This window comes from Geotrypetes seraphini, chromosome 3 (genome assembly GCF_902459505.1).
Source record: "Geotrypetes seraphini chromosome 3, aGeoSer1.1, whole genome shotgun sequence".
Taxonomy (NCBI): Eukaryota; Metazoa; Chordata; class Amphibia; order Gymnophiona; family Dermophiidae; genus Geotrypetes; species Geotrypetes seraphini.
In genome coordinates, this window is record NC_047086.1 from 319,137,686 (window position 1) to 319,164,082 (window position 26,397).

Sequence of the window (26,397 nt, forward strand, 5' to 3'; positions counted from 1 at the left end):
AATTGGAGTGGACTTTGAAACTTCGGACCATTAGCATAATAGAACTTTCTATTGCTAAACGACATGGTTACTACTATACACATACCCGGACTTGGTCTTTGATAATGGACAAAGTAGACTCATTGCTTTGAGCTTACCTGTGTGTGTGGGGGAGGGCTATTTATTGGGGTGAACTCCTGCAGAAACAACAGGAGCTCCCTTATTGGTATACTTAGAGCTTAGGGGTTGGGGGGGGGAATGTGGAGTTTTGGTCGTGGGTGGGTATCGGAGACATAATTGCATTGCTGGTTTCATTTCTTGTGATTTTTTGATCTGTTGCCTGGCTCTTGATGTTCTTGGTATTTTCAATAAACATTTAATAATAAAATATAAATAAATACATCAAATTTGAAAGAAAAAAAAAAGGTGGAAAGGGGAGGGGAGGGGAGGAAGATACATGATGATAGGATTTGCTTCAACAGAAGCGTTTTGGTGAAATTCATCTAGGAGCTAAGAGAATTCAGTAAGAAAGGAAGTGGATCAGAGGTTGTAAGCATCTTTAAAGAGAAAAGTCTTAAGTTTGGATTTGAATTTTTCCAGAGAATTTTCTAAGCGGAGATCTAGTGACAGAGCATTCCATAATGAAGGGGCCATAACCGAGAAAATGTATTTACGTGTTGTATTATAGAATAGTTTGCGTATTGAAGGGATAGTAAATTTTGACTGTTGGAGCGGAGTGACCTGAGGGGAGCATAAGGGATCAGAAATTTGTCTAAAAAAGCTGGTGAGTTGGAATGTTTGGTTTTGAATGTAATTAAAAGTATTTTATAGGATAGACTGTAATGGGTTGCCAGTGTGCTTTACAAAGAAGGGGGATGATTTGGTCAAATTTCTTTGCTCGGTAGATTAGTTTAACTGCAGTATTTTGCAGGAGTTGAAGATGACGCACATCTTTCTGTGTTATGCCCTGATATAGGGTGTTGCAGTAATCGATGTGTGGAATTACAAGAAAGTGAGTCAAAGTATTGATAGAGAGGGAATCTAGAAGAGAAGAAATGGAGCATGCGAGTCTTGAGTCTAGAAACATTTCTGAGTAACTGCGCTAATTTGTTGGTGAAAGGTGAGATCTTTGTCCAGGATGATTCCAAGAAGTTTGATTTTGGTATCTAAAAGAATTGGTGTTGAATCGATGCAGATGGGTAGGCATAGATTTTCTTCTAATGAGGTAGGAAATAGTACACCCTTGGATTTTGAGATATTTAGTTTGAGTTTGTTTTGCTGTAGCCATGAACTAATTTTATCGAGTTTGGAGTTGATTTCAGTTATTTCTTCAGGTGATTTTGGGTTTAAAGGATGGAGCAGTTGAATGTCATCAGCATACATGAACACTGTAAATCCGATAAGATTGTGCTAGCGTAAGGAAGGGTATAAGGAAGATATTAAAATGGAGTGGCAAAATAATGGAGCCCTGAGGGACTCCATAAGTTTGATAAATGGTAGAGGATGTGGTATCATTAAATCTGACTTTGTAATTTTTGTCTTGAAAATACAATGTGAACCATTGGAAAGATGTTCTGGCGATGCCAATGAATTCCAGTCTTAAGTAGTAGAGAGTGGTCTATGATATCAAAAGCTTGATGTGAGGTCCAGAGATGTTAGAAGAGATGTTTTACGGTAGTCTTTAAAATAAATGATGCTGATCATTAGGCCTATTAATGACAGTTCTGTAGAGCGATGTGCCCAAAATCCAGTTTGATATGGGTGGAGAGCATTGGTATTTTCCGCAAAATTAGAGAGTTGATTAAAGACCAACTTTTCTGTGAGCTTGGCTAGAGTGGGTAAGTTTGTAATTGGGCAGTAGTTGGTGATTTGTTCTTTGGAGATGTTTGTTTTATCTTTGGAAATACTAAAGCTGAAAAAAAGGTCCGAAAATTGTGAAATGTTTTTTGAGCATGGTAGGTGGTATGGTTTAAAGAGAGTTATTTGGTAGATTTAGAGTCAGCATAGTTCTCTGGATTTCATCCAGTGTAGGTGTCCGGAAATCTGAAAAGGAGCTAGATGGAAGAACGTATTCAAAGAACATAAGAACAGCCTTACTGGGTCAGACCAATGGTCCATCAAGCCCAGTTGCCTATTCTCACGGTGGCTAATCCAGGTCACTAGTACCTGGCCAAAACCCAAGGTGTAGCAATATTCCATGCTACCAATACAGGGCAAGCAGTGACCTCCCCCATGTTATTCTCAATAACGGACTATGACTCTTCCTCCAGGAACTTGTCCAAACCTTTTTTAAAACCAGCTACGCTATCTGCTCTTACCACATCCTCTGGCAACATGTTCCAAAGCTTAACTATTTTCTGAGTGAAAAAAAATTTCCTCCTATTGGTTTTAAAAGTATTTCTGTGTAACTTCATCGAGGTAGGGGAGTTAGGCTTTTCTGTGTTTGAGAGATTGGTTAACTTGTCGCAAACGGTTCATATTTTTTATCAAAGTAGTTGGCAAGGTATTGTGCTGCGGGTCGATTTGAGTTGGAGATAAGTTTTCTTACAAATGGAGAAAGAGAATAAGACGATAGAGCTGAAGAATTTTGTGCTTGTGCTAAATGTTTAGCATAGTATTGTTTCTTTGTGGCCTGAAGGGAGTTTTTGTAATAAGTGGCCTGATCTTTGTATTTTCATAGTGTAGATGATGAGCGCTTGTGTCTCCACAAGCATTCAGAGGAGCATAACTGAAGGCGGAGAAGGGATAATTCATGATTATACCATGGCTTCTTTTTTGAGGCAGAGGTTTTGGTGTAAGAATAGATTGGTGCTAATGTGTCCATCATAAGTTGTGTTTTAGTGGACAAAGTTTTGATTGCTCTTCCAAATCTAGAATGGAGAATTCTTCTAGGTGGAGTGCGTGGCGGTGATAATTTTACTATAGTCTCGAGTGTTGTATGTTTGAGAAATGGAAGAAAAGTTATTATTTGGTTGTGGTAAGTGTAGACTGATTAGATAGTGATCAGTCCAGGGTAGGGGGTAAGTATGTAGATTTCTAAAGTTAGATGAAGATTTCTGAACAAAAATCATCAATTGTGTGGCCTGCTATATGTGTGGTGTTAATAAATGAGAGGGGTTAAAGAAATGTCGGAGGTCAGGGTTAAGATGTCTGAAGTAAAAGAGTTATTGGGGGCATCAAAGTGGATGTTAAAGTTTTCCAGAATAACTGGGTTGCAATGAGAAATACAGAAGTCCAGAATGACGGATTGAAGGGATGTCAATAAATCCCTGGAAATAGGAGGGAGTAAGTATAGAAGTTGAAAGTATAGGGCAGGGGTGTCAAACTGAATCACGTTAAGGGGCCGAAATCCAAAACACAGGCTAAGTCGTGAGCCAGACCTCGCCCAATCTCCACCCACACCCCTATAATAATACTAATTATAACACCATTTTTTTCCATTCATTTTTCATACACACACAATATAATTTTATTAACCCATAATAGTAATGGTTAACCACAAAATTAAACTACACAAAACACACTGTATGCTTCTCAATATTCATTCCTACCAGAACACAGATAACCTCTATGTAAATACGGGACCAAATACTAAAAGTACTAATATATTTTTTTAAAAATCCTAAGATTCAAGATTCTGCATGCAGTACAACCCCCAGAGGAAAAGAAACAAATGTATTTCTTCCTGAGCAGTGCAAAAGATAGCAGATTAAAATGCTCAAAATTGACACAATTCAAATACTAACTTGAAAATAAAATCATTCCCCCTACCTTTGTCTCCCTCCCTCCATGCTGTGCCTCCCACCCTTCGGTAGGTGTCTAACCTTCTGGCTGTCTCCAATCTGGCCATTTTCTGCAGCCCGCAATCCAATGCCCACAGTGTTACCTGGTGGCCGGCTCCCTCCTCCTCACAGCCATAGTGTGCACAGAGCCACGTGCAGTGGCTCCTTGTGCATCCTGCACCTGAACTGAAAGCCGTCTCCCTGATGTTGCAACATCAGAGGGGTTTCTGGATGAGGTGTGGGACGCATGAGGTGCCGCTGCACGCAGCTCCATGTACACTACGGCTGTGAGGATGAGGGAGCCGGCCACAAGATAACATAGGGGTATCGGACCGCGAGCTGCATAAAATGACCAGGTAGGCCGGATTTGGCCCGTGGGTCTTGAGTTTGACACCTGTGGTATAGGGGGGTCAGATTGTGAAAGTATAAATTGAAGAATCTCAGCAAATGGACAGGTGGAGCTAAGTGATTCAAAATTAAGTTGGAGAGAAGAATTGTAGATAACTTAAATGCTTCCACCTATCTTAGCACGATAGAGAGATTTAAAGTTGTAATTGTTTGGGCAGGCTCGGTTGATATATGCATCCTCTCCCTCATATAGCCAGATTTCAGTGAGACAGAGTATATAGAAACATGATGACAGATAAAGGCCAAATGGCCCATTATCTCTTTCTCTCTCTTTGAGAGATCCCATGTGCCTATCCCAGGCCCTTTTGAATTCAGACACAGTCTGTCTCCACTATCTCTTCCAGGAGACTTCCACGCATCTACCACCCTTTCTGTAAAAAAAAGTATTTCCTTAGATTACTCCACAGCCTATCACCTCTTATCTTCATCCTATGCCCTCAAATTGCAGAGTTTACTTTTAAATGAAAAAGACTCGACTCATGTGCATTCACAGAATGTAGGTATTTAAATGTCGCTATCCTATCTCACCTCTCCTGCCTTTCCTCCAAAGTATACAGATTGAGATCTTTAAGTCTGTCCCTATATGCCTCATCGACGAAGACCATGCACCATTTTAGTAGCCTTCCTCTGGACCGACTCCATCCTTTTTATATCCTTTTGAAGGTGCGGCCTCCAGAATTGTACTCAATATTCTAAATGAGGTCTCACCAAAGTCTTATACAGGGGCATCAATACCTCCTTTTTCCTACTGGTCATACCTCTCCCTATGCAACCTAGCATCCTTCTAGCTTTCACCGTTACCTTTTCAACCTTAAGATCATCACATTCAATCACACCCAAGTCCCGCTTTTCCGTGACATTCCAAATATTGTACATTCCTTATCTCTAGGAATAAGTATACAGTTATTTTTTCCAGAGTAAAACTACATTTGAATGGATATTGTTCCTCAGGTAATTTTTAAAGTAAAAATGTACACATACATTTACTTTCAAAACCCTCTGAAGTCCAAAGAGTGAAATGTTTTAAAACTACCCATTTGTCAAGTCTATTTCAAGTATACAAAATCACCTTACTTTTGTCCTTTCTTCAAATTATTTTTCAGGATTCGACACAAACAAAATAAGTATCCAGTACTGTTTTTGACACAGGGGAAATCTGACGCATACCCAGAGTTGATGGATCTCAGAAGCCGTTCAACTCCTATTGCCATGAGTTTTGCTCAGTTTGAAGACCTTCTGGTAAGTTTTTATATTTGTAGAAGAATCTTGGCTTCTGCTTTTGTTGCTAGACACTTTGTGTGGTTAAGTACTTCAAACTTGCAGGAAAATGTCAGTTTGAAACTGCTAAATGCTCTATGTACAAGTAAAGGATGTAGTGGATACTATTAAGGATTACTGCTCCTCTTTGTATACCTCTAGTGTGCCATTGTCTACATCATTCTCCAGGCAAAATGTGCTTGTATCTCAATAGCAATGGAGTTAAAAGTATCATAGGAAAACATTCATTCCCTTTCTGAGGCAGCCTCAAATTCAACTGATTGCTTTTTGCCATGGCCCTGCCAATGAGAGAAAAGGAAAGCATGCGAACCATGCCTGCAAAACAAAAACTACCATCTTTTTTTATTTTCAACAGTCGCACCCTGTACATATTCAAAATACACCCTGCCCCACCCATGGGGAATTGGGTAAACTTCTTTATCCCAGGACAAGCAGGCAGCATATTTTCACCGAGCCATGGTACGGACCACTTTAAAAACCATTGCCATTGCCATTTTAAGAATTCAAAAAGTTTGCGATAGCCCAAACTGTGCATGCGCAAGTGCCTTCCTGCCCGATGAGGATGCCCAGTCCTTCAGTTTCTTAGTTTCCGCGGAGCTAAGAAGTCGCGTTTCAGTGGCTGTTGAAAAATTTTCCTTTTGCTGCCTTCCCACTCTCGCGGTTTTCTGACTTTTTAGTCAGTTTTTCTTTTTTTTTCATTATTAGTTTTTTGTTTTTAAAAAAACCCCACAAATAAACATTTCTAATTTATATTTTCTTTTACTGTCATCGGTTAGGCTTGGTGGGGCCTTATGGGTCGCCATACTGTTTTCTCCCCACCTTATGGCTGTTTTTCCATGCGGGTTTTTCCTACTCCATTTCCATCAGCGCGGTTGCTTTGCTTGGAAAATTGTCTTCACAGACATCCTTCTGTGGTTCTCGCAATGTTAGGTCATTTCTTGAAAGGGGGTAATTCTAACAGGGATGATGGATGCAGGGGAATGAAGAGAGAGAGAGACAGAGGGGAGAAGCTCAGGATAGAGACAGAAGGGATAGATGCTGAACATGATAGATAAGTGTAAAATGGACAGGTCAAAAGAGACTCTGGGACCTAAGTAAATGGAAACATACTGCTCAGGCAACAAAAAAATAGAAAAAATAGTTTTTTATTCCAAATTTATTGAAATTTCTAGTGCAGTAGGTGTGAGAAAACAAGAAAAAAAACTGCAGACAGAATGTACAAGATGCAGGCTATGTTTATTGTATCAAATATAAATACTGTTAATATTACCACCCTTTAAAACAAACCTAAGGACCCAAAGTGCAGTAGGTGTGTCATTCTGGACAGACAGGTATTATATCCCCATGCTTGCAAGCCATGCAGAAGGAATCCACCCCAGCTTTTGAATCCCACCTCCTCCACTAGAGAGCTTTGCTTCCCCCTTCAGGTTGTCTTTCTGTCAGAAGGAGTCTTTCTGATCTGCTTTGTATATTTTGTGTTCAGTCTTTTTTACGAGTTTTTGACTGCTTTTGGTGCTCAGAACTCCCCTTGTTGAGGGTTCAGCTCTGCCTGCATGGAGGAGAAGCAGACTGAGGTCCACAGCTGACAGGCCAATCCTGTTGGCCAACCTGGAGAGACTTTTCTGGAGCTCTGGGTCCATTCCCCTTGTAGCAGTGCTCACCTGGGTTGCAGGGACTTGAGTACAAGCTGTCAGACATCCATAGGGGGCTCAGCAGGGCTCCAGAAGTTGCCGGCTGCATTTCGCATTCATGGGAATTTCGAGGCTCACTCAGACTCTGGTACGACTGACAGCCTGAAGATTTAGTGTTGGAGGAGCAGTCCATCTGAGGCAAAGATTTCTTCTCCCAGATCCAGAACAGGTCACAGTGAGTAAGGCTGTTGCATCCTATGAGGAGAGAGGTGTCTTTAAAATCTTTTTTTATCAGGTTTCTGCATCTTCTGTTAGGTTTCCCCCACCTCTAAAATCCCTTTTTTGCTGTTTTTTAAATTTTAATTAAGGCATTTTGGAGCTGCTTTTTTTTTTTTGTGCCAAAACACTGCTGCTGTGGCCATCTTGGATTTCCCTTTTTTTTTTTTTTTTAAGTTCTCCAGGACCTTCAAATCACCTCGATTTGCTTCAAAACTAGAAGGAATGGAGTCCTCAGGCTCCTTTACCCTTAATTCATGCCAAGCCAGGTTTGCACTGGATGAGCACCCGAAGAGTGTCCTTGTGCCACATGCTGCACAGCACATGAAAGGTGGAGAAGCAAGATATTCCACCTGGCTTCTGGCTTTGGAGGAATCTGCTCCATCGATTGCTGCTGTTAGAAGCCATTTCTTTTCCTATATATAAAAGAAATTTAACGGTCTGAAATCCTTATCTTAAATCACTCCCATATATTCCATGAGAGCCGCTATACTCACATTACCCCTCTCCTAAAGAAACTTCACTGGCTTCCCATCTGTTTCTGAATACAATTCAAATTCCTCTTATTGACCTACAAATGCATTACCTTGCTGCCCCCCCCACTCTCTTTCCTCACATACCTCCCCTTATGTCCCTCCCCCTGTGAGCTCCACTCAACTGGTAAGTCTCTCCTATCTGTGCCATTCTCCTCTTCTGCCAACTCCAACTCCATCCCTTCTATCTTGCTGCACTGTTTGCTTGGAACAAACTGCCCGAATCCCTACGGCGGACTCTTGTCTCTGGCAGTCTTCAAGTCCCAAGTTAAAATCCCACCTCTTTGAGACTGCTTTCAGTCCATAACTCCTCTCACCTTGGGTTCTACATACCCAATCCTATATGTCATGTGTGTCTGTCTAAGTTAGATTGTAAGCTCTTCTGAGCAGGGACCATCTATTAAATGTCAAATTTACAGCGCTGCATATGTCTTTCAGTGTTATAGAAGTGATACATAGTAGTAGTAGAGCCAGAAGTATGGTTTTAAATGATTGAACTTCTGATTTTAATATTTTAGTGTATAGTAATTTCTTATTGCTCTGCTTGGGGGGGGGAGCGGTGGAGAGGGTAGTAGAAAAAGTTTTTCTTGCTAGGGGTAATGTTTATTGAACATAACACTGTCTTAGTGGGGTTATAAGAAACCAAAAAAAAACCCACTCGTTATAATAAGCAAACTGGAAACATTGTGGTGGTAACTTTTTGTCAATTTTTTGCTCTCAATAAAAACAGAACTAACATAAAATCTGACACCAAAAACAGAACTAACATAATATCTTGATTATTTGGTTCCAGGGAATAAATGTTCACACAGAAGACCTACTGAGACATCCACAGTACATCAAAGAGACCAAGTCTAAAGGCTTAGTTTTTTTTCTGTTGGGGTGATGACACCAATGACCCTGAAAACAGGCGTAAGCTAAGAGAATATAGTATTGATGGATTAATCTATGACAGGTACTTTTTTTGTTGTTGTTCTTGACTTTTTGGGGGGAGTACACAACCAGGGGGGGGTTTGATCAAGAAGTTTTCATGCAAATGTCAACGGTAGCAGACTCTAGTTCAGAAGTTGATGAGAGCTATAGTATCATAGGGAAGTGGGGTAAGATTTGATATACCACTTTTCTGTGGTTACAAGCAAAGCAGTTTACATATTATATGCAAGTACTGCTTTTTTAACTGAGGCAATGGAGGGTTAAGTGACCTGCCCAGAGTCACAATGAGCTGCAGTGGGATTTGAACCCAGTTCCGCTGGTTCTCGGGTTACTGCACTAACCATTGCTGTTCCTCCACTCATACAGAACATAATTTAATTTCAAAATGTTATGGTCTGCCTTTTCAACTGATATACCTGTACAGAGCGGATTACAAAGAAAACAAAGTAGAACACAGTAAAACTGACCAACTGAAAGCAAAATACATAAACAGCCTTATCCTGTTACCAGCACATTATCCAACTCACACTTAGAGCTAGATGCTCTAAACATGGTCGGTAAGAATGTGTGGATCGCTGTGGGCTGATTTCTTATTTTTTTATAGCTGATTCCGAAACAGTGATTGATGCTCAAACAAGTTGGTGCATACAAATGATTTGTGCGGAGATTTGCCATAATCTCCGTTTGATCCTGTCTGATCAGTCGCTGTGAGAGTGACTCTTATACATGTGCAGAATAATCCAGTTGGTACAACAACAATGTACACATGTGTCAGATTTGCGTTGTCAGTCATAGGCATTGGTGTACATCGAAAACATTGGTCACAAAATATTCTTGTCGCAAAGTGCTTAATAACATGGCCATTAGAGATTCAACTTCTTTTGGAGCTGTTGGAAGGAGCTTTTCAGAGGGAAAAGCGAACAGACATAATTTACAGAACACTTTTTTCATTTTTTTTTTGTCTTTTCCGGTTATATGGCAGGGGCGGAGAGGTAGCAGCAGACTACGCAAATGCGGAGCATAAATGAGGGTGGTGTTATATAAAGTTCTGGCCCAGCTTGTACCACAACAGGTTGACAATAAATATACTGCCTAAGTGGAGGAATAGATCTCAGATATACCACATTGGGAACATATATCATTTTCCCAAAGTTTTTTTTTAGTTGTGATGGGTCGGAGGAGTGTGTGGTGCGGTGGTTGAAGCTACAGCCTCAGCACCCTGGGGTTGTGGGTTCATATCCCGCGCTGCTCCTTGTGACCCTGGGCAAGTCACTTAATCCTCCATAGTCCCAGGTACGTTAGATAGGTTGTGAGCCCACCGGGACAGATAGGGAAAATGCTTGAGTACCTGATTGTAAAACCGCTTAGAAAACCTTGATAGGCGGTATATAAAATCTTTTTTTTTTTTTTTTTATCAAAAAACCTCTACCCTAACCTATTTGCTAATATATTTTTTCTTTTATATATTTTTTAAAATTTTTAGCAAACAATTTTTTATTTATTCAAAATCTTATTCAATTTTTGGCTATTAATATAGCTCCCAATATCTTATGTAGCTTTTAGCTATTGAAATGTCACAGATGAGTGAACAACAATGTATTTTCAGGGACTTCTGGAATGATGCTGCTGCTCACATGTACCAGCAATGCTATCATAGTTCATGCACATAATTTGAACAAAGTCACACTAAATATTTCAAACAGCCAGCCACTTACTTAAACCAAAGGCTCCAAGTAGCAGCTGCCCAAACTAGATTCAGTATCTGACAGGTCCCGTTTCGCCACACATTGCAGGCTTCGTCAGGAACTTAATCTCGGGCTGTTTTGAAGACAAAAAGAATGTAAGGAACATCCAACAGTCAAAAAATATTCAGTCAGAGAAGCATAAGTTAAACTTACTATATGCATTCTGATAACAGATTAACATCACAGTGAACTCGCTGGAAAATGGTGTTTAAGTTACCAAAAGATGCCAACACATACGCATACCCATCCACGCAAAGGACAGTTTCTTATTGGTCCTAGGCAAATTAGCCTTGTTACATCATGTCTTGATTACGTATTTTGTTGGAATGGGACTAGCGCTTGCTAAAAGTGATAGCTTTTTTTTTGTGCATCGCAAAGTGATGTTAGAGCATCAGTCGCTCAGCTAGTTTACATGGCATTTCAGTATTAATGACCTTATTTGCGTAGCCAGATTGAAGAATGAGCAATTGCAGAAAACCATGCAGTGAGCCGTTTTCTGCATTGGGTCGGCAAATGCAATTGTCGTTAAACCAGTCAAATCCAGTTTAGCGACGATCATTAGACAATTTCTGACTTTAGTGCATCTAGGTCTTATTCCCCAAAGCTCCCCTTACTTAGTGTACCTTTCCCCCAATGGCCTTAGTAAAAGGAGCCCTAAGTTGACAAATTTAGTGAAACACTCAATTTCAGTTGCTTCAGCTGAGAAAACAACAAAAAAGGATTTATAAAACTGGGCACAAGTCCATACATATTCTCAATATGGTAACCCCAAAAGATTGCTATTAAAATCAGAAAATGTTTTTCATCACTTTCCATTTCTTTTGTTGTGGGATATTTTTCTCTCATGTATAGATTTTGGAGTGAGTGATAGGTAAAGAAATACTGGTTAGGAATTGTAAAGAGTCATGGTACAAACTTTTATTTATTTAAGGTATTCATATACCACTTATTAAAATATTCAGGTATTTTCTTTGTCCCTATGAGTGGGCTCACAATCTCTTTTGTACCTGGGGCAATGGAGGATGCTGTGGGATCTTAAACCCAGTTCCCCTGATTCTCAGCCACTGCACTATTAGGAATATTGAACAAAAGGATATCAATAGGTTAGAAGTATAGGGAACTTAGTATGTTGCATATGCATGTGATTATTTCTAAGTTTTTTATTATTATATTCTAGTCTTTAAGCCCATTACATTAACGGGTGCTTGAATAGATGTGTGTGTCTGTCTTTCTTTATTTCTTTCTCTCTCTCTCTCCTTGGCCGCTGTCTGTCTTTCTGCCTGCCTGTCTGTCTTTCTGCCTGTCTGTCTGTCTGTCTCTCTGGCCCCCTGTCTGTCTGTCATTCTTTTTTGTCGGTGTCTCTCCCTAGCCTCCTGTCTGTCTGTCATTCCCCTTTCCCTTTCCCCCTGGTCCCCTGTTGTGCCATGCCTACCTGCTCCGTGGCCCCCCTTCTGTTCCCCCCTTCCCAGAGCAAAGCATGTTTGCTGTCTGCCTCCCAGCACACCCTCCTCCCAAAGCAGCCCCCTTTCCCTCTCGCCCTGGCCTCCCTGCTTGCCTGTATTGTTCCCATTCTTAACCTCCCTCCATCCAGGCTTCCTGGTATCATCTGGCCTGCTTCTCTTCAAAGCAGCCTGCTGAGGATCGTGGCCGGCTGTAGCGAACCTCGCAGGCCGCTCTCCACCTCGGTAGCACTTTCCCTCTGCAAGGTTCGCTACAGCCGGCCACGATCCTCAGCAGGCTGCTTAGAAGAGGAGGAGCAGCAGCGGCAGTGGTTGAGTGAGGGAGGAGTCGCCGGCGTGTTCCCTGCCTCCGAGTTCTCCTTGCCTCCACGTTCGAAAATCGAATTTGGCACGGAAGCAGAGACCACGGTGGCAGGGAACACGAAACCCTAAGTGCGCATGCGTGCTTATGCTTTTATTATAGATGATATCAGAAAATAGGCACCTAAATTATGGAAGTCCAAATAATTTAGATTTCAGGAAATACATTGTAAAAACAAACAAATAAAATTGTTGTATTGTTGATACAAGATCAGATTTTTCAACACATCTCACCATAACTCCACATATTCTAGGGAATGGCACTGCTATTAACTTCCTTATTTACCTAGAATATAGGGCTCCTTTTACAAAGGTGGGCTAGTGTTTTTAGCGCATGCACAAGATTAGCGTGCACTAGCCGAAAAATTACCGCCTGCTTAAAAGGAGGCGGTAGCGGCTAGCACGCATGGCATTTTAGCGCGTGCTAAAACCGCTAGCACACCTTTGGAAAAGGAGCCCATAGTGTCACAGTGATGTGTCAAATAATTTCTTGGAATCTAAGCAAGTCGGTTTCATTTTCTGTGTCCTTGTGTGACAATGTATCCCTTTTGCTTGAACAGGATATATGATTGGAATCCTGAACAGCCTAATATATTCCAAGTGGAGCAGATGGAACGTCTAAAGAAGGAGTTGCCAGCAGAAATGCTAAGAAAATGCTTATGTCCTATTAATCAGTTTGTTTGTGGTTCTGCCTTTTGTATGCGTAGTCCTTCTACTGTTGGAGCTTATGGCATAGATCAGCAACAGCAAGTTTAAAAATGTAGGTTTTGTACATAGGCTGGTTCAAGGCTGCTTTAGTCAACAGCTGTTTGGGGGTTTTTTTAAGCAGCACTGTAGCCTCTTATTCCAATAAAGCAATAACCAAGCATTCTTGTTATGTTTTTCCACTATCTAATCTGTTGGGTCTTAAATAGTTTTTCAATCATTTTTAGAACATTTTTTTTGGCCAGATGATATTCCAATTTTGTATATAATTTTAAAACCTGGAAAATCAAACCTCAGTCAAGTACTGTATCACACTTTTACTGTACAAATCTGTATTATAAAATGTAACACAATACCTCTGAATAGCATTGTACAATTTACTTTTCTGTGCAATATTTGATTCAGTGATACAGATTGCTGAGCAGGAAATGGATCATTACTATTTTGACTCCAAAATTAGTCTATTGTAGCAACAGTTTTCATTGTCATGTACTGTTAGATAATTATTTCTGGCCACAGACAAATAATACCTCAATTGCATATATTTGCACTGGTGAGTACACTTGTATAAACTAATGTGCCATCTTCACATTTGGCAACTCTTGTGTTTTTTTATTGCCATTCAAATAATCTCCATGCTCTTTCAGAGAAGGGTTTCAGTCCTTTTTTGGTAGCTTTTTTTCTGCAGTAAGCTGCTTTAGTTCTTTGTCAAGTGTTGCAGATCAGTAAATGTGGATGCATCCACAGAGTTCTTAAAAATGGAAGCTCATATTTGCCATATATTTTCTTGCATCTTCAGTATTGCATTATAACCTTGAGGTAATCAACGCATAGAGTTAAAATTCTATAAAGTGCATGCTGGAAAAATTAAGCATGAAATTATAGGCATTTACAGTGATTCTTTTATATGATAGTGAATGAGGTTTTCTTGATTGTCAAAAAAAAAAAAAAAGTTAAACAGTATATAATAGTGAATGCAAGAACATACAAAGGACCGCAGATACATTTTGAAATTGCATAAAAACCAAAAGCTTATACAGGTATCTCCAAATCTTTGAATGGTTTGCCATTTCCAATCTGGTTTTAACATTTGTTAAATTATATGCTTGTAGATTTTTTTCTTGATATCTTTGTTATTCCCCTAAGCTAAAATGTATCTTATGCTTGCAGATTTTTTTTCTTAATGTCTTTGTTATTCCCCTAAGCTAAAATGTATCTTAAACACGTACCAATATAGGTCAGGTATATAACTTATTCACAAATATTGTAGTAATGTATAAATTGCAAGTATGTTTGCATGTACTTATATTGTAAGTATGTTTTATTTTAAGATGGCAATTTTCATTAATAAGGTCTTACTACACCTTAGGTGTTACTTTTGCCTTTCTTTGAAATGTTAAGAAATAAAAAGAAATTTGTGTAAAATAGGTAAATGATGTTTATCTTGTCTTAGACTTCTGCACGTTTAATTTTAGAACTGTTGTGGAATTTTTTTATTGAAAGTACAGAATAATTTCACTAATAGTGAAATAACATCTGTGTTTAGTATATTGTAGAAATTACCCTTTAATTGCTGAATCAATGACAGTGTTACTAGTGTGTATATAAAAGATATCATGGCCAGGTATTTTTTGGAGTTACTTAGTGCCATGTTAAATATTTGGTTTGGAGCTTTAAATAACCATACAATATTACCACTTGACATAAAAGCTATGTTTATAGATAGAAATAATATGCTATTGTAATTGGGCAAACAGAATGATTCAGCCATCCAAGTATGTCAGTGTTCTTTAGTGGAAGGCTTTGGGGCCCTGGAGACCTCTGGGCAGCTTCCATCATTATTTTGAACTTTTATTTAGTCTGCCATGCTTCTCAAGCTCATGACAGAAAGTGGATGGAAGTAATATCTGTATGCTTAAAAACATGATGGCAGATAAAGGCCAAATGGCCCATCCACAGCATCCACTATTTTTTCTTCTCCCTAAGAGATCCCATGTGCCTGTTCCTTGCTTTCTTGAATTCAGACAGTCTGTTTCCACCACCTCTACCATAAGAGTTGTCCTTGGAAGGCAAGAGTACCAGACAGAAACTGACCTATTTTGGACATGTGATGAGGGTGAATTCACAAGAAAAGGAGGTGCTACTGAGAATGGTCAGTGGGAAAAGGAAGTAGGAGCGACCAAAGGCCCGTTGGCTGGATACTATCAAGAATGACTCGGGAATGAACATCAAGCAATTGAAAGAAGCTGTGGAAAACAGGGAAGCATGGTGAGGACTCGCCTACAGAGTATCCAAGGGTCAGACACAATTGAATGGATAGTAGTAGCTTCATAAGAAATAATCCATATAACATAATCCCAAAAAATGACACTCAGCAGATGAAAGTTTCAAAAAGCTTGTTGTCGATAGCGCACAGTAATTTTTAAAATTACAGTGGTTGCACTTACCATAACCTATTTTGTAGGTGATAAGGACTCCCATAATATCTGTGCACTAACCAGTTAGCACATGGTAATGAAGATGCTCTAACTGGTTAGCACAGGAACGGCCACTCTTAGCTCCTGACACACCTCCCCCCCCATAAAAAGTTTTAAAATATTTACTATGTGGTTATAGTATGGACATTCCAAAACTAATGCATGATGCTTTACTGTGTCTTTGAATGTTCACTGTACACAGGATATGATTGTTCCCTTTGGCCTTACCTGGTGGTCTCATGATCTTAAGTATTTGGGTATTCGTTTTTGTAATACTTGGCTGGAAACAGTCACCCTTAATGTCAATCTACTGCTGAGCAAGATTAGATCCTTGTGTGATCGGTGGTCTCCCTTGCACATAATGTGGTGGGGGAAGTTAGAAACTATACGTATGATAGCACCTCAAATATTATATGTTCTTCAAATGCTTCCTTTGTGTTTCCCCTCCTCTTTCTTTAAATCTATTGATAAAGCTTATCTAGGTATCTCTGGAATGGCAAGCCCCCCAGAATTGCCCTGTCTAAAGAAACCCTATCATAAGGGAGAGATTAATTTTCCTAATTACCATCACTATGCTACGGCAGCCCTTATACGTACTAGTAAATGGTTTATGGATCAGGCTAAAGGTAATGTACCTTACTGGGTTATGCTTGAGAACAGCTTGTTGCACCATATTCTTTTTCCAGGGTGTATTTATCTAGACCAGTGGTTCTCAACCCTGTCCTGGAGGACCACCAGCCAGTCGGGTTTTCGGGAAAGCCTTAATAATGGAGGTGACAGGCATGCAAATCTGCCCCATGCATATTCATTAGGGCTATCTCGAAAACCCGACTGGCTGTTGGTCTTCCAGGACAGGGTTGGGAACCACTGATCTAGACATATGCCTATGTGATGGGTTGTTCTCTCTACTACCCAGCACGCGCTAACTCACCTTGGTGCTGCATTTCCTAATACTATGTATAACTGTGTACATTGCCCGATATGAGATAATCCCTGGATTCTAATTGGGCATCGTACTGTATTCTGGCCACTCTGGACCCAACATGGTATGTGGTTTTTGAGTGATGATATGCAAGATCATAGTCTTAGGTCTTTTACTCAGCTGAACTCTCTATATGGGTTACCCAATCATCAGGCTTTCACATATTTGGAAACTTAGCCATAGTATTACTGCTGTTTTGGCTCCAACCTATCGACTAATTCACTAATTCTGAGCTTAATGCAACATTATTAACCAAGTGGAACTCTACTATCACATGTGATGTCAGTTATTTATGGCTACTCTTGCTTCCCCCCGTTGCTGATAAACCACTTTCTATTGAGCGTGCTTGGATGCAAGATCCTCTTGTGATTTATCACAGGAGACAACGGTATCAGGTGTGGCGTTAAGTAATCGCCCCTTGCATGCTGCTTCCCATTCTCCAATCCCTGTATTATGTTCTCCATAAGTCTCTTTGGACCCTGGTCAAACAACAGAGGGTCACACCATAGTCTTCAGCTCTTTCTTGGAGATGCTCTGTTGCGACAGATACTTTCCAATATATGCTCCTTTTTTTGTTTGGTAATTCTTTATTTAGAACATGCTTACAAACAACTGATACTATACAGCAAAACCATATATAATAATAATAATAATTTTATTTCTTATATACCGCTATACCCTAAGTTCAAAGCGGTTTACAATGAGAGTCGTGCCGAGAGAGAATGCAGTGTTTACAGCAGGAGACATATGTTTACAACAAGATACATATGTTTGGAACAAGATATATAAGATACATAAGCTTTGGAACCAGATATCTAAGATACATAAGCTTTGGAACAAGATATCTAAGATACATAAGCTTGGAACAGGGTACATCTGAATGGGGCAGTTTGCAAGAAGATACAGCAATGAGAATACAACTGATGGACTAAGCACCCCCCCCCCCCCATATACAAACATTACAAGCAACTCAAGAGCAATGTTACCAAATTTCAGAAACCCCCAATACTACTCCCCCCCCAAAAAAAAGGCCCCCTCCTACTCCCCAAACAGAATATCCCCTCTCCCTACCCCCCTTCCCATCCTACCCTGGTTGTTGGTCTGAAGTATGGGACATTCTTAGCTCTATCTTATTTTTGTCCCCTATTTTTAAATTGTTCTACGCATTGAAGTACTTGATATTGCGTGTACAACAAATTTTTTATAAACTTGAAACTTTCAGAGGAACGTTGCAGTATGGAATAAGTGTTATGTTCAGTCATTCTTGTACCATCTCTCAATAAATATCACTCAACCTTATTTGATATTATGATAGCTCTGGCTATAAAGACTGTCCTATTCTACTGGAAGCAGCAATCCCCTTTATTTACATCTCAATAGTGGCCTATGCTGCTCAATGCTTATCAGTATGAACTAAGGATAGCGGAACTTCGATGATTGAAAAATACTTTTCACAAAATCTGGTCTCCCTTATTCTCGTATTGCTCTGGCTGATGCTCTATGTATGTTTAGATCATTTTTGTACTGTATCTAACTTATTTATTCATTCAATTTTCTATACAGTTCTCCCAGGGGAGCTCAGAACTGTTTACATACATTTATTGAGGTACTCAAGCAGTTTTCCCTCTCTGTCCCTGCGAGCTCACAATCTATTTAATGTACCTGGGGCAATGGGGGGATTAAGTGACTTGCCCAGGGTCACAAGGAGCAACGTGGATTTGAACCCACAACCTCAGAGTGCTGAGGCTGTAGCTTTAACCACTGCGCCACACTTAGCAGCTATGTACCAGGCTTCCATAGCATTATTGTTATTTCCTTCTGATTGTACCGTATTTGTACTGGACCTTCGGGTCTTTGTGATTCTGTTTCTTTGGGGGAGTTTGTTGTTTTTTTCAATAAAAATGATTGACTTAAAATTAAAAAAACACCCAGTTATGGCCATGTTGCATACAAACTACATCAGAGATGTAGCACAGAGCACATTCAATACATTTCTGATCCCCCCCCCCCCTCCCCTAGAATAGAGAGCGAAGGGAAAGTGAGGGGATTTGGGTTTATTTTTAGTTTACACTTTTCATATGGTGAGTTACATTCAGCTATAGCAGGTATTTTGGTGTTCCCATGGGAGCTTAATCAAAGTTTGTACCTGAGATGATGGAGGGTTAAATGACTAGCCCATGATCAGAATTGTAGCAGGGGAAATGTGAAACCTGGTGACCCTGGTTCCCAGACTACTGCTCTGAAAGACTACTATTCCAATCCAGGCAGCTGGTTGAGCTTAAATTCTCTGTTCACTGTGTCTCTAAAAAGATACAGCGGAATTAGAAAAGGTACAGAGAAGGGTGACAAAAAATGATAAAAGGGATGCGACAACTTCCTTATGAGAAAGGCTAAAGTGGCTAGGGCTCTTTAGTTAGGAGAAGAGATGCTCAGGGGAATGTGATAGAGGTCTATAAAAATACTGAATGGAGTGGAAAGGGTAGATGTAAATTGCTTGTTCACTTCTTTCCAAAAATACTAGGACTAGGGGACATGCGATGAAGCTACTAAGTATAGATTTAGAAACAAACCAAGAAAATATTTCTTCACACAGCGTGTAATTAAACTCTGGAATTTGTTGCCAGTGAGATGTGGGACAGCGGGTTTAAAAAAGGTTGGATAATTTCCTAAAAGAGAAATCCATAGGCCATTATTGATGATGGTTTGGAGAAAATCCACTGCCTTTTCCTAGGATAAGCAGCATAGAATCTGTTTGGCTACTGGGGATCTAGCTAGGTGTTTGGATCTGGGTTGGCCACTGTTGAAACAGGAAACTGGGCTTGATGAACTTTCGGTCTGTCCAGTAAGGCAATTCTTATGTTCTTATACTGTATAAGCCTTGCAGTCCTAATTCATTCAGCAGATCTACTGCTACCTGAAACGGACAAGATCCATTTCTTGGTCCCGAAATCGTTCTGCAAACATTCTATAATCTATATACAGACGTCTGGAGGCAGTTCCCCTTAGAAAGAAAGAATACCAGATATTTCCAAAAGGATAGCCTGACTTTATTTCCAGAATTCATTTGGTTATATTGGGTCAGTGGTAATCCTCACAAGAAAAGGGGGATGGACAAGAGAGGGGAGAGGGTGGTGTGAACAGGATATGTAGATGGCAGGGGGCCTGAGCCTGTATTGTCCCAAAGACGAAACTTCATTAACATGATTAAATGAACTCCTCCCAAACCATTAAGAGAGCAAGCAGAACACCCCACACCCGATCACCTCCAACACAGGCAGGAACAAAAGACATAAAAATATGTGTGTCCTTTTTAAATGTATCCTTATCATAGACAGAGACAGAAAACCTATCCTTTCCTTCAATCCCCTCTTACGTCATGAAAATGACGTCAGAAATGCACAGCATGAGCGTGAGGGAGAGATATTCTAGATAGGTCTCTTGAGGAGTTTGTTAGGGGCTGTAATTATGAGTCAAACAGCGCAGGAACAGTCTAAAAATTACATAAGCAACAAGAGTGCAGAGTTAGATAAATAAAGATTAATAACAATAAGAAGGTCTAAGTTCAACATTCTTATTGATAGGAAAAAAGGGACCTCAAACCTAGCGTTAACCTGGTCTCGGGCCTTGAATTCATCTGGGACCCCTCTATGGGACCCCTATCTCATCTATGTATAGCTAAAGCGCACAGGCCTATCTACTGGCTGAGTAGTTTAACAAGGAGCCGGAGGTCTCCACAGAGCCAGTAAATATCACCTAAAGCAAAATCTAATGCTGCAACAGTGAAGCATACCTATAATTTCCAAAAAGAATACTATGCTGTTGTTAAATTTCCAGTATGCCTCGGACAATAGTTTCTGATTAATACATTAACACATTTTAGCTAATCATGATTTAATCAGGACTACTTGAAACCGTCTTCCTGCCCTCAGGGTCTATCTGCATCCCCATGTCAGAGTCAGATTGATACAATTTCCCATAGGCCTTTGGTGACACCAGCTATGCCAACCGAAAATGCTGAACGCCTGCAACGGCTTTGCTGACATCTTCCATATTCTTTGAAATGAAAGCAAACTTGTGGTACCCTTAGCCAGCTTGCCTCGCTTATGCCTTGCCAATCTCTAACAGTATATCATAGCTGTCCTCCAAGCTATGAAGATGAACAGTTCCCATTATGAGTTCAAACCTCTGTCTTAGGTCGTATAGGCCATAATCTGGGCGGGGATCCCAGTATGCCCATATCTTACCCGTCGTTGAGCGAATGAACGTGCATAAGGGTTGTAGGAAACTTTCTCAGGAGGCCCAGGCAAAAAGATACAAAGATGTCATAAGAGAGTATGTAAGTATGGGATAATATTATCTCTGACCCTGGTAATGGTAATGCAATAGGCCATGCCGAATTAAAACCAAATTAGAACCAAATTAGCAAGTTGTCAGAGAAGATACTGGAAATTCATGTATAACTGCCTTAAAAGCTAGAGGAACTTTGTAAGAAAAGAAATGTACACGTGTTTCACTTTACAGCAAAGGAGAATCATAACAATACATAGCAAAATTTGTAGAATAGTTAAGATAGGATGAATTAAAAACATTAAATACATGGTTGCAGTGGCGAATACCCAAAGAAAAGTTCCCAAGACTTGAGACATGAGCATCTCGGAGCAAATTTGTGCAATCTGTCCATTTTCAAAAGTGATAGTATGGTTCACTTCTTTGGAGGTTTACTTAAGTTGTTCAATAAAGTTCAGCAGCTTATGAAATGTCTCATTGCCCATACCAAGAGGTAGTAGATGTACAGCATATGAAATAAAGCCTGGAATGTCCGTAGAATAGGTTAAATAGGTGGAATTGTACAGCAAAGCGTTCTTAGGAAGGTGGCTATATCCGATGAACAGGAAACAATGTGTAAAAGTCTTTGCAGCCAGGGTACAGGAAGATGAATTACAGTCTAGCAGGAACCGGCAGTCTCTTTAAACTGGTGAGATGCACACTTGGGATGAAATGATGTTTGCACAGGATCTGTTGTTTGCACAGATCACTGGAAATTAGTGGTGTTCACCCTTGAGATGAAATGATGTCTGTGCATACAGGGAGGGATTTGAAAAGAGTCCCGATATCATTCAGCAGCTGTACTCCAGTGTGATAGAAAATGGAGGAGAAACCATGTTGCCTGTACTGAATGTAGAGAGAGAGAGAGAGAGACCAGGTTGCCTGTACTGAATGTGGCAACATGTGACAATATTAATACATTTACTTGTTATAGTTATGGCAAAAGAGAGACAATATTCAAGTACTTAAGGTTCTTAATCAGACATTCCAAAAAGATATGTTTTTGTGTGCCGCATATAACTATTATGGCAATTCAGAGAGACCATAATTCTGTACTGAATGTATTTAAAAAAATTATGTCAGTCAGAAATGTGTACTGAATGGTTCATATCAAGTGAGCACCATAGAATAAACACTGTATAGATATAGAATAAAACCTTTTAAAACCTTTTCTTAAAAATATAACCCCTAACTAAGCTACATTTAGCATATGCAAATTATAGGGAAAAAAGAACATTGGCGCATTTGGCTAGTAAAAAGTGGGAAAAGAGCTAGCTTCTAGAAATGGCCAATATTATATATCCTGGGGTACCCCTCAACCCAAAACAAGTAGACAAAACACAGACCACATGGCACAGACAAGACACAAAACATATAGCTCTAGGCTTCAAACTATTCTTCCATCGGTCAAGTGTTCAGAGCTGAACTTATCTCTGGAAATAAACACATTGTTATAGAAAAACAAAACAGATATGAACACATGAGTAAATTATATGGACAAATAATGCATATCATAACCATCTCATATTTAGAAAAGCTAATGTCTCTTTGGATCGTCTTTATCTCTGCAGTGACAAAGAGGATCCCTGGAAAACACCAGAAATATCCTAGTGCCAAAACTGGGATGGGCATGCATATATCCGAAACCGCTGCTAAGAAAAGAAAAAACACATTTTAATTTTGCAACATCCTAATTTCAGCTAAAACAATAGGAAGGAATTTTTTCCATTCACAAATGTGCCAGCTGTGGCTTTCCAGATTTTATCTTTAATAGTCCTGTTCATGCGTTCGACAATACCGGAACTCTGTGGGTGATATGGGAGATGAAATTTCCACTCAATGCGGAATGCGATAGCTAAATCTTTGCATACTCTGGCAGTGAAAGCAGGACCATTATCTGTTGATGTGTGTGGGACATCCCCACCTAGGGATGATTTCGCGAAGTAAAATGTTCACCATAGTCTGAGCAGTTTCATTTGTAGTGGGAAAAAACTTCAGGTTATCGGGAGAACATGTCAACAATAACAAGGGCAGCTGGTATACAGGGTTTCCCCTCTGCACCAAAGTCCGTCTGAAGGGCGGCTTTGGGCACCGGCCAGATGGGCATTGATTAAGCCAGTGACCAGGGTCTCCGCAATTAAAACATCCAGTACTTCTAGATGGATTATTACCATCTCAATCGGAGACAGGGGCCCGCCCGCTATGAAACCCGTGACCCCCTCTTCCGTGAGGAGCGGACAGGCGGGGTCCCCAGGTAGGTAGCTGGCCCTGATAATGCAGGATTTCCCAAGGTTTAGAGTTCTCAAAGCGTAGGAGAGTGTTGCGTAGTGGTCAGCGCTACAGCCTAAGGAACCTGAGGCTTGGGGGTTCAAACCCCGCACTGCTCCTTTTTTCAATCTGAAATTATGCACGAGAACTAGTGGGCCATTCTGAAATCATTTATTTGACCAGAATCTGCAAAGGAGAACGGAGGTTAGAAAGGAAAGTCTGAAGTAGGGAATCCATATTTGCAGGGGCACTAAGTCCTGCCTCTTGGGTCCAGGTTTCATTAAACCTCTTCCACACCTATCAAGCTCTGTCTGCAATCGTAATTGAATCACATTGGATTCCTGTTACTCATCGCATTACCTTTAAAATCCTACTTTTAGTTTTTAAAACACTGTCTTTGAACGAACCCCAATTCATTAATAACTATTTACTCCCCATAGTATATCACTTTCTTTAAGATCCATTACTCAAAAACTCTTAACAATTCCATCACTGAAAGTTATCGGAACTCATCATTATGATATCTTCTCTATAATGGCCCCACAATTATGGAACACCCTACCTCAGCATTCAAGAGAAGAAAATGACCCAAACCACCCTAAAAGCAATCTGAAGAGCCTCCTTTTCAAAGACGCCTCCAATTTATTTATTCCCTATTCCTATTGCCCTCACCATTCACGTCTTTCCTTGTGCTCTATTAATACAATTGTAGTTCTGCCCTTTCTTCCTTATGCATCTGTTAGTTTGTATGTCAATATGTCAGGCTCATGTAATTTACTATAAATAAGCATATGTGTACACCTTTTGTTTTTTTATTTGTAAATCGCTTAGCAAATTAAATTAAGCTATTCAATAAGTTAAAAATAAACTTGAAACCTGAATCTCACAAATTTCCATATTTTTCTTGCTCTATCTGTAAAACTAATTCTGGCCCCTGTATTAATTAAAGTTAATTTATCCTGACCCTCTTTAAGACAATTGCCTCCAAATTATTCAAAATACTGCCATTAAAATCATTTCACCTTAAAAGCTCAAAAATTTGATCATGTCACACCACTTTTGATTAACTCCCATTGGCTTCCCATAGATCATTGATTTACTTATAAAATAATGTTACTGGCCCTCAATATAAAAAAAAACAAATTTTATGCTATTTCCTTGGAAGGATAGTTTTCTTCTTGTTTCTCCAATTTCAATTCACAACGCTCCCCTACAATTAGTTAAAAACACAAAAATTTTAGGGGTAATCTTTGATAATAAACTTAATTATCATGATCATATCAGTAACACAGTGAAAACTACCCTCTATAGGTTACATAAAATTCGTTCCATCTCTAAACTTCTCTGTCCCAAAGCACTTACCATATTGATTCACTCTTTGGTGATGTCCAAAACTGACCATTGCAATTCTTTATTCAAAGGAATTGCATTATATGAAATAAAACGACTACAAATTATACAAAATACAGCTACAAAATCAATAACCAAGTCTAAAAAACTTGATCATGCAACACCTCTCCTCAAAAAGGCCCACTGGCTCCCCGTTATTCATAGAATCACCTATAAGTTATGCATAATTATTTTTAAAACTCTGAACAATAAGACCCCTGCATTTTTATTTAGGTTACTTATTCCATATTCTGCAAAGAGAACTCTACGATCTAGTGAACAAAATCTGCTATCTATTCCTTCATTAAAAATTATTAATACGAGGAGACAATTTATTTTATTTTTTTTTTTTTATGTACAGCACCGCAGACATGGAATGCCCTCCCTATTTTATTTTATTTTATTTTATTTTTTTTACGGGAGGAGAAAGAGTTTGGAAAAATTAAAACTGAGTTAAAAACCTTCCTTTTTAAACATAATTTTATTATTGGAGTATCATATTTTACTTTGTTATACCTGTGTTACCTATTTCCCTTTTGTATTTTCCCTCAATGTTTCTTCTTTACTTTAGGAATTGCATTTCATCCCTCCTTACCCTATGCCTAGCAATGTTAAAATTAAGAGTAATTTACCATTATTTAAGTATCTGTACGTATTGTATTGTTCTCTAACAACTGTAAATTTTAAAGTGTACATCGCTTAGAATGTTTGACCAAGCGATTGATCAAGTCACCTAATAAACCTGAAACTTGAAACTTGATACATAAAACCATAGCTTCCGGTCTACCTGATTTCATCAACAGGTTATTAATCTCCCACAACCTGCATCGCACATTACATTCTTCTTATCAAAACCTGTTATCCATTCCCTCTTTAAGACACCTTGGCACCGTGCATACTAATAAAGTTCATCACTTGATAAATTTAAAACTAGCTTGAAGGCCTTTCTTTTTAAAGACGCATTTGGAGTATAATAGTCCTTTTAAGGACTGTAATGGGACTTTGTTCCTTGCTTTTCTTATTCATTTTAATCTTTTCTACAAAGTTCTAGATTTTTTTTTTTTTTTTTGTTTCCTCCCTTTTGTTTTCATCCTTCTCTCTTTCTTTTTCATTATAATTTGTTTTGCTTTGTTTTTAAATATATGCCTTTCTGACTGTCTGTTTTAATAATTACACAAATGTATTTTCTACCCTTTTTCATTTTGTTTCGGTAAGTTCCCCAAACAAACCTGAAACCTAAAACGGAATTTATTTTTTATTTTTTCTTTCCGGCGACACAGCACAAGAAAAGGCAGAAATTTAAACCTATAAGCAGTGCAAACACATACGGGAAAGACAAGTGCTGAAAAGTTCTCAGCCGGCCTACAAACAGCTTGCTTGTCACTACAACAAAGAGAGAAGGAGGATGAAAAGGAGGGGCTGCCACAGAATCAGAATCAGATCTCCGACTCCAACTCAATCCCTTCACCCATACCACATATCCACAACCTGGTTCACTCACATTCAATTCATATTAAGCCCTACAGGGTTCACCACTTTCACCTACCCTATTCAACATCTACACATCCTCTCTAGGACACCCACTGCAAAAACCAAACCTGATCTATTACATAGTATATGCAGACGACATCTCCATCCTAATCCCAGTGAATAGCATAACAAATGAAACCTCAAAATATATTACTCATATAATGACTGAAATAGAACATTGGACAAGCAACTTCAAACTGAAACTTAACACAGAAAAAACAAAAATCTTCCTTGCAAGCCCAACGGATAAAATTACCAATTCAACGCTACATATAAAAGACCATGATTACCCAATTACCAACACAATAAAAATATTGGGAGTCACATTGGACACA

At 39.4% G+C, this 26,397-nt stretch overlaps 1 protein-coding gene across 1 annotated transcript in view; it reads left to right on the forward strand.

Annotated features, from left to right (window-relative positions):
* GPCPD1 (glycerophosphocholine phosphodiesterase 1) overlaps positions 1–14,517 on the forward strand; it is a 234,105-nt gene extending 219,588 nt beyond the window's left edge. The window contains 4 exon segments of the mRNA XM_033936285.1: positions 5,273–5,408; positions 8,681–8,755; positions 8,757–8,842; positions 12,946–14,517. Coding sequence (XP_033792176.1) covers positions 5,273–5,408; positions 8,681–8,755; positions 8,757–8,842; positions 12,946–13,141 — 493 coding nt within the window. The 3' untranslated portion in view covers positions 13,142–14,517.
* Positions 14,518–26,397: the final 11,880 nt, after the last annotated feature.